Raw genomic sequence first — 8,701 nt, 5'->3', positions numbered from 1 at the left:
CTCTCTCTCTCTCTCTCTCTCTCTCTTCTCTCTCTCTTCTCTCTCTCTCTGCTCCCCCTCTCTCTCTCTCTCTCGCCCTTCTCTCTCCCTCTCTCTTCTCTTCTCTCTCTCTCTCTCTCTCTCGCTCTCTCTCTCTCTCCTCTCTCTCTCTCTCTCTCTCTACTCTCTATCTCTTCTCTCTCTCTCTCTACTCTCTCTCTCTCTCTCTGTCAGTTGAATTGTTTATCTAGGTTCACATATTTGGTTATGACGATATGTGTAACTTATTCCGGTATGATCTTATTTCAGCAAAAAGTGGTAAGGGAGTCTGACGTTTTGCGTCATGTTATACAAAACTTGATTCGTGATTTAACTTGCACAGCCTGCACAACGCTGGATCAGAGCCAATTGACGATCGCTTTACCTGGAAATTGTGCTCATGAACGTCAGATATGAACAGCTCAACGATTATATTCTTGTTGGCCTTGAACTATGCATGGCTAATGGGGCGGCAGGATTTAGATAGCGTTCCCTTGGCGGCACGCGGTGCTGAATGACTTTGATATAGTCTACACGAAATGGTCTGCACATATTCGTGGACGTGTGACGCAGGAACTAGAGGGGTTTAAGTCCTGAGAAGGACAAAATTATGAACTGCATAGAATATTTTCAAAGTGATTTTTTATTCAAAACTTCATGTAAAGGTGTAACAACCCTAGCCGGGGGGAAGCTGACTTCCCCGACTGGGGCCCCAAGCTTCCAAACGCTGTATGAAAAAACAAAGCCACCGTTATAAAGGTCTCGTCAAATCATGAGAGTGCGCGACACATTTTTTAACTTAGGTCAAATGTGAGATTGCTAGACCTCATGAAAAGTGAAAAAGGTCGTTCCGATAGATGCAGTTAGAACCTATGTTAGCGCGTCGATACGAATGTTGAGGACCTCATTCGGGTGGGGTGAGGGGGCCAATTTGACCCCCTCGAGATCTCGTAAACTCAGATAGCGAGAGACGCCAAGTTGACAGGGTGCGTTGGTCTGCATATAAACTCACCTGTGTTTAAATTTGAGGCTCCTAAGTCATGAGCTTTGGTCAAATAAAATCACACAAGTTCAAACTACTGATTGGTGTACAAAGCGCCCAAACGTTCCTTACACAACTATCGTGAACCTATCACCCTCTATAAGGAAAAGGTCAGTGACGTTCATTTAAGGTCAATGAACTTTTTGCTCTTTAAAAGGTCAAGGTGACCAGAAAAATAAGAAATGGCTGCTGTTTTTCCGAAAAACCTTCGGGCGGGGTGGTCAAATTGAGCCCCACCCGAGCGCGTGTTGATGGTTCGAAGCGCAGGCAGTGATTTTTATCAGAACTGTTATCGATGATTTTTGACGACCCAATTGAAGTTACATGATGCACGAAGTGAGATGTTAGCGGTGGTAGCCGAAAGATGACTATAATAAAAGAGCTCAGATTTGCTAAAATGCGCGTTGCATCCTAGAAGTGACACAAGCCATACAAAATTGATATGGGCATTATATCTCTGCGGGGAATTAAATGCACCATGCCTCCGGCCTGAAACTTTTAAGACCCATTCGACTTAACAAACATATCGGATAATGCGACTTTTGCTACGTGCGGCAACAAGCCCAAACAAAACATACCCTCTTTAAGAAAACGCTATGGCTCTTCTACTTGCATTCATCTAGTCAGGGTCCTGGCGGCCAAAAACGTCTCCTACCCTGCGCAGTTGTTGCCAACTCGACCTGGGACAACCAGTTCATCCCCTAACCATTTTCACACCAGTTCAGTTGGGTGCAACTTGGACTGTATGCATTCAATCTTCGACAGGCTCGACCCGGGAGGGCTTTTGGCACTCCCCAAATGAGTAGGCCTGCCCGGGGCTGGTGTGCTCAGATTATCCAACGAAATTGATCGTGTCTGAGAGCATTGCTTCTTTTAAGACCGAATTGGCGTGCATAGCCCAAGCGAGTCCGTTGGATATAATTTTGCTTTTGCATATTTATCAACACAAAATATTTCTATCCGGATTGTTCCCCATCTTCATCAATCTGTAATTCCGGCAGAAATCAACGTTTCGGAAAAAGCGCGTCGTGCCATGTGGCACGCACAATGCATGTGAGTAAGGATATAAAGGTAACACGCCCATCTCTAAACCGCGTCCGTTTTTCAGAAAAGTGCAACAGTTTGGGTGGATGTCTTAAACCTTTAGAGCAGGGATACCGAGCATGTGTCTACGGCGGAACTGGATAAGTAAACAAAATATGTATAGTTGCGTGTTTCTGTAGGTGCTGATCTGTTCTGAGGAACTATCAAAATGTTTAAGGTGAATATACGTCCGAGCTTCATCTTTGAGCGCTACGCCTTGATTTTGACCCGCGTTGTTTTAGGGTGCACCCATTCGATGCATTAGTCCCTCTGAATGACATTTAAAGGCCAGGTCGTATCGGTCGGGGTCTTTAATGTGACCTACGGCCAGTTCTTCGGGGCTTTAGATCCACCAATTGAATCTTGATTGTCAATCCTGAGCTGCCCTCAGTTATCTCCTCGGGCCTTATCGAACACTGCCTCTGGTAAACTCGGAGCCCCTGCCAGCACAGGGCCCCCTGTTGGGCACTGTGGGCACCTGGCAGACACAATCGCCCGATACATGTAAATCGCTGACCCCAGCCTTGTCCCTGCTTGGGGGACAGACCATACGGCCGATACCAACACGGACCCAACCGTGCGTTACTGGTGGTGACTGGTCGACATAGAGACCCTTCTCGACTCAGGGGCCCCGATCGGCGTAAAAGGCCCTCTGACTGAAATTTGAGTGCCAAGCCCTGTGGGCCGAAAGGCAAGGGGTACGTGCCTCCTGAGCCCGTGCCTACGCCACTGCCCGCGGTCAAAGAACAATTTCTCCTCGCTTAGCCGTATGCAACCCGATAGCCGGGAAACTAAACGTTTTATGCGATTCGAGGCATTTAGAATGCCATTTAGTTTATCAAGGAATGTTTGCTACGTGCGCTTAGGTGTTGAATATGGCAGTTACCCATATGCTGTACAAATGTGCACGCTGCATGTCCTGTAAAATACATGTTACACAAACATACGGCTGCAGAGTGTAGCTCATCACCATTGCAATTTTCCACACATTCTTCGTGGCCCGATCGTCTAGCGGTGCTCAACGAATCTCGACTTCTGTCCTTCTCCGCTACTAGCGCCAGCACCAGCGGGCCTATTCCGTCGGTGCAGTGTTTCGGTCTGCTTCCGGAGGTGGGGCGTCCGACGGCGGCGTGGAGTCACAGCAGTCGCTGACCTGTTTTTCGGGCATTTAATCCCCCCCCCCCCCATCCAAATCTTTGTCATATAGGTCTGCGTGAGGTAAATGGAAACTGGGGATGGAACTGCGTTTTATTGGGAGAGGGGAGGGCGAGGGCGAACCCATGCACCATCTTGTCTCCCAAACTCTTTTTCACGTATTTTGTCTACTTTATCCTGTGGTTACAATGTGCACTTGATATTAGAAAAAACTTTGAATTTCTGGTTTTTCGATATCATTAGCTCAAAGTTGTTATTTTCGGCAAGTAATGATTAAACGGCGTTGTGGTGCTGAACAACGATTCTGCTGGCGGCGCGTAACGTTTCGAGCTGTCCAAGTGAGCACATCCTCAAGGGTTTGTCTCTTGAGGTTAAGCATAGGACAACAGAGAGGCGTTAGTATCTTAGCATGTTTCTTCATAGATGTCTCATAGCTTCCGATAATGTGATGTACCGATTGTTCACCTTGTTTTGGTTCAAAGACGGACTACTTGCTGGCGATAATCAGCCAATACTTAGCCACAGTACGTGTCTGTCAAAGCGGACACCGCACGTGCCCATGAATGGTGCCGCTCTCCGGAAGGCTGCGGGAAGGCAATGATTCAAGGAAGCCCGCGGGCTCCTCCCGCATGTGCCAGCCACTGGGGCTAAAGAAGACACTTTACTGAATGGTGTGATGGCAATGTTCCAGTACTGTCGAAATTTGATCGCACCAATCTCATGGTAAAATAATACCAAATTCCTCACTGTCTCGTGGTCGGTCAAGGTCGGTCGGTCGTCATCCATCATTGCGATAATGAATTCTATACTTGTTCCACAATGGAACGTGCACCTTAAGTCCAAAATCCGTGCAAGGGCGGATACAAGAAAAGAAAACAGGACCATCGGACCCAATACAGCAAAAAGCAGGCCCTCTTAGCCCTCGCCCTATCAGAGAACCTCAAGGGCCCTCCCTAAGAGTTTTCCGAAACAAGTTTCCTACGGTTTTATATACGGCACTCAAAATCTTGGCAGCGTTTGGAGCTTAAATCATGTCTTACCATGTCGTTAAGGTTTAAGAGCCACCATGCAGGTTTGTTTCCAAAACTTGAATTCCAAGACGTGGAGACATGGATGACGACATGTCAGTGGTTTTCTGAGAAGCTCAAGGAGGCATCAGATCTTCCGGACGATCTCTGGTTCACTAATGAAGTACATGTGTTGTTTAGTGGTCATGCTGACTTAAAGATTAAGGTATATCGAGTCGAATGGCAGCGACCTCTGCACTCGGTGAAGTATTCCACATGATGATGGTGACGACCATGCATACTCCTATTCGACAGATCAAATTCAAGGAAGATGACAGCTACACAGCTCAAGTTAGTACGCAGTGGTGCATCAAAGTCGTTAGAAATTCTGGTGGTATCCGGGATCAGCGCACGCACAGACACGCCTGTGAGCGGTTTCAACAAGACGGCAACACACTTTAAGGTTCCCACGAGTCATTGCAGTAGATGCTGGATCACTTCGGCGGTGATGTGACCTGTCTCGACCTTTCTTTCTCTCGTTTCATGTCGTCTGCTCGACTCGACATGAAACGAGCAGCTCATCGGCCAACCTATTTTAGACCAGGTCAGTTGGGTCCAACTTGGGTTGTATGCATTTCGTCTCTGACAGGTCATGTTCAAACTTGTCTATGGCGCCAAATAATTCCTCCATCTGTTGTGCGATGATCACCCACGCTACGAAACAGTAAAGGACCCCGCACGCAATACAACGAGCCTTTTAAATGACTTACATTTAAGACCATGTTGAACAGCTATACGCCAGTTCAAACGAAGCTACAAGGTGCTGCAATGTATTGAAATAACCACTATAGAACAGATTTTATGCAGTGAAGAGCGAGGCTGAGCAAGCGCATTCAAGCTGTACTAGACAAGCATGGCAGCTGCAGTCACAGCCAAAAGGCGATGACACAGATGACCAGATGCTGCATGCATGCAGTCATAAGTTAAGATCAAGACGTTGCTTTTGCATCGAAATATCAGCATCCCTTGCATGCATTTTCATCAGTCGAACAAATGTAATTTATAGATACATATATATATATATATATATATATATATATATATATATATATATATGTATATATATTTATGATATTAATTACTATATATATTATATACATAATTACTATATATAAACTATACCCATACATTTATATAATATACCATATATATATATATATATATATATATATATATATATATATATATAAATTGAGCAAATGAAGATCAGCAACAACACCAACATCAAGGTACACCGACAGCAGCGAAACCTATGCCTAGCGGTGCTTATCCGTTTCACACTTCTCTGACTCAGTATGATTTTGCCCCAAGAAGTTTGGTGCAACTGGTCGCATGATGCTCTTTAAAAGGATGTTAATGTGGTGGGCCGTAGTAAAGCATTGTTGCGAATACAAGTGCAATGAATACCACCCAAAAGAAAAATAGATATGTTTGATCCCAGTTGATCCCTAATGCATTGGACGTCATGTGTTTGCAAACGCCGTAACGTACAGCCGCCGGCATTGAGTAAAACGCTGTAGGAGGGTCGACCGAATACATCTAACACGGTGGCGCGCGAACAAACGTGTTTTCCCCGGCCGACGCATTCTGGTCATCACGCCACGGGCAGGCCGGTCGCAGTTAACAGTACGCTTAAAAGGGAGCATTCCACATTTATATGATAATTTTATCTGAGACAACCAGTTTGAATATTACTGGGTGCGGTTTACAGCCCTGCCGTTCTTAAGACTTGAACCGTCTAGTTTCTGAGCTAGACGCCCGCGAAGTGGTGCAGAATATTCCATGGTCGATAAGCAAGTACGTAGTGGCATTCGCCGCACACAATGAAAGGTATTTTTAATTGGTCACCGTGACTTTTCAAATCACCAGTCCTAGAGGCCCGCCAGCATTGAGTGACGCTTCGGGGTCGACCAATTGAAATGGATATCTTAATCTGACAAGCGCAGTGTACTGGAAGCTGGTAGACCTGTACCGGTGTTATGGAATGCACACCACCGCACTGTTTCTGAGTGAACATAATTCTGCTCTCCTGGCCGCCACACTCCGGTTATCATGCTAGTGGCAGACCGCCAGCAGTTTTCATTGCGCCGTCAAGGGGTAATCTGCACAAAAAGGCCATGCCGTCCGGGAGAAACTCACTTTGCCGACTGACAGCGGTCCCATGATGACATGTACGCATAGTGGCATGCTTTGCACATATTTCATAATGGTCCCCGGAACTAAGCAAAGCAACGCTGCGGGCGTCACGTTACCATTGGATGAAACACCTTCGCGAGGTTAACAGAACAAAACTGATTCTATAGTCGTACAAATACTTTGCACTGGCGGCGGATGGTCCTTTAGCAGCGCTATTGAATGCACGCAGTCGTAGTCTTCACCTGCGATTGTAATCTTTTCTGGGCCGCCATAACTGGCCATCACGCTGCGGGCAGGCTGGGAACTGTTAGTCATCCGCCTTAAATCACGTACAAAGGAGACATTTGCGTATTTAGGCCGAGGTCGACATTACAGGTTTGTAACGATTGTACATAACGTTGAGGTTCACTTTGTCTTGTGCTGTTGTTAAATTTTCCGATTCAAACTTGGAGTTTGCTTCAAAATGCCTCGTTTGTTTGCTTCAAAAAAATCCGTTTGTTGGTCTGCCCTGTGTTCGCCATGTGAAATGCGCTCCTGCTGCACAAGTGCGCTCTGAATGTGTTCACACCGCCGATTTCAACGCCATGCTCTGTTTTGCTTACAAACAGCATCCGTTGGCAAAGGCTGCATGGGACCCTTCTTGCTAAGGTCTTCCGCATGCATTGTTTTTTCGGTCCATCAACACATACATGACCAATTGTCCCCCCAGGTGATCGCGCAGGGTTCGCGAAGGTTGATTAACACCTGTTTGGGTGAGAGACTTAGTTTGCCCCCCCAACGCACAACGTTCTGTGTATTCGCGATGAGACTGCGTTCTTTGTCGCCACACGGTGCGTACCGAATTGCAGTGACGTATGATTGGGGCTTTCATTGGCCTCAAATACTAAAAAGTCTTCGTCTCTTTCTGGTTTGACCACAGATCAATTATCAAGAAATGTTACAGGTTATTTGCGCAGTGTGTCCAAGAACTTCAAATATTCACGTATCATGTCTAGTTTTGCCGGCAAGAAACATCCAGTATGTTGAAAGTCGTCATTCTTTTAGCATAAAATGACTCGTAATACCGCAAGTTTAGTCATATTCACGTTCCCGTGTGCTAATGTCCGATAGACGGCGCACTAGTGCCATATATAGCATCATATGCAATACGGGCTACGAATCACAGGCTGCTGCACCAAAAATGTTGCGATGATTCACACTAAGTAATAGGTTGGAAGAAAGTTTGCTAAATAGCATCATTGTTTAGCTAATGGCTATCGAACTGTTCCTGAATGTAAGGGTAAGGGTATCTGAATTTTGTGCTGTCCTAGTTACGTAACAAAGGACGTTTGTTTGTTTTTTGTTTTGTTTTTCAGTGCCCGACAAAGATTCCGATTTCAAAGATATCTTCAGCTCCGCGAGGTCTTGTGCTTTTGCCATAATTTCCACCCAGAAGTTAATGTGTTTTTACACTGTGCTCAATGTTGCCCCCTGCCTACCTGCCATAAGTTCCCCTAGTGATGCACATTCCCTAGTGATGATCGAGTCGCTTACGACACTGTACCCCTGGACAAAGGTTACAAGGGATCTCACAATGCTACGTTATTCCTTGTATATTACAACTTCGCTGTAAACGCATGCTCAAAAATAGCTACCTATACTTGAGACTCCTGGGATGATCGAACTAGAATTGGCTTTGAATTAGGGCCACGAGTCTGCGTTACTGCAAGGCCATGCAGCCTACCTCGTCCTTTGATAGCATTTATGTTTTCACGGATTGGCATGTGAAAACGGGATTTTTGCATAAATATAATTTGCTTCCTTAACATTTTTACATCATTTCGAGCCTGATGTAGAGTGACGTCGAGAATGAGCAGCACAAGATGGTGGTGCTGGATATTCCTTACTCTGGAAAAGGCTAGACGTTTAAGCTAGACGGCACGCCCTCTCTCAAGTTGCGCAACACAGAGTATGCGGCACCTTCTACAAAATTGGAAGCTTCTTAAACAGTGCTCGTATATAGGCAAACAGTCGGAAATAGCAGCATCTAAAGCTACAATGCGGTTCATGCTACTAAGAGCCTGTTCCACAGCTGTATATGCGCTTAAACTGAGATAGCCACTCTCATGACCATTCACTGCAAATTACAGTCATGTGGTTTATGAGCCTTCAAATCGTCGTGTGTGTGAGCTTGATGCACGTGAAACTAGGTTTGTGACGC

The 8,701-nt window shown here is 45.8% G+C and overlaps 1 protein-coding gene across 1 annotated transcript in view; it reads right to left on the bottom strand.

Annotated features, from left to right (window-relative positions):
• LOC119100080 (serine proteinase stubble) overlaps positions 1-4,084 on the bottom strand; it is a 19,242-nt gene extending 15,158 nt beyond the window's left edge. The window contains exon 1 of the mRNA XM_037223193.1: positions 4,046-4,084. Coding sequence (XP_037079088.1) covers positions 4,046-4,084 — 39 coding nt within the window. The remainder of the gene's footprint in view (positions 1-4,045) is intronic.
• Between the last annotated feature and the right edge of the window lie 4,617 nt (positions 4,085-8,701).

The sequence above is a fragment of the Pollicipes pollicipes genome, unplaced genomic scaffold (genome assembly GCF_011947565.3).
Source record: "Pollicipes pollicipes isolate AB1234 unplaced genomic scaffold, Ppol_2.1 Scaffold_4881;HRSCAF=5763_pilon_pilon_pilon, whole genome shotgun sequence".
Classification (NCBI taxonomy): Eukaryota; Metazoa; Arthropoda; class Thecostraca; order Pollicipedomorpha; family Pollicipedidae; genus Pollicipes; species Pollicipes pollicipes.
The sequence above is the reverse complement of the archived record's forward strand: the minus strand, read 5'-3'. Positions and strand labels throughout refer to the sequence as shown.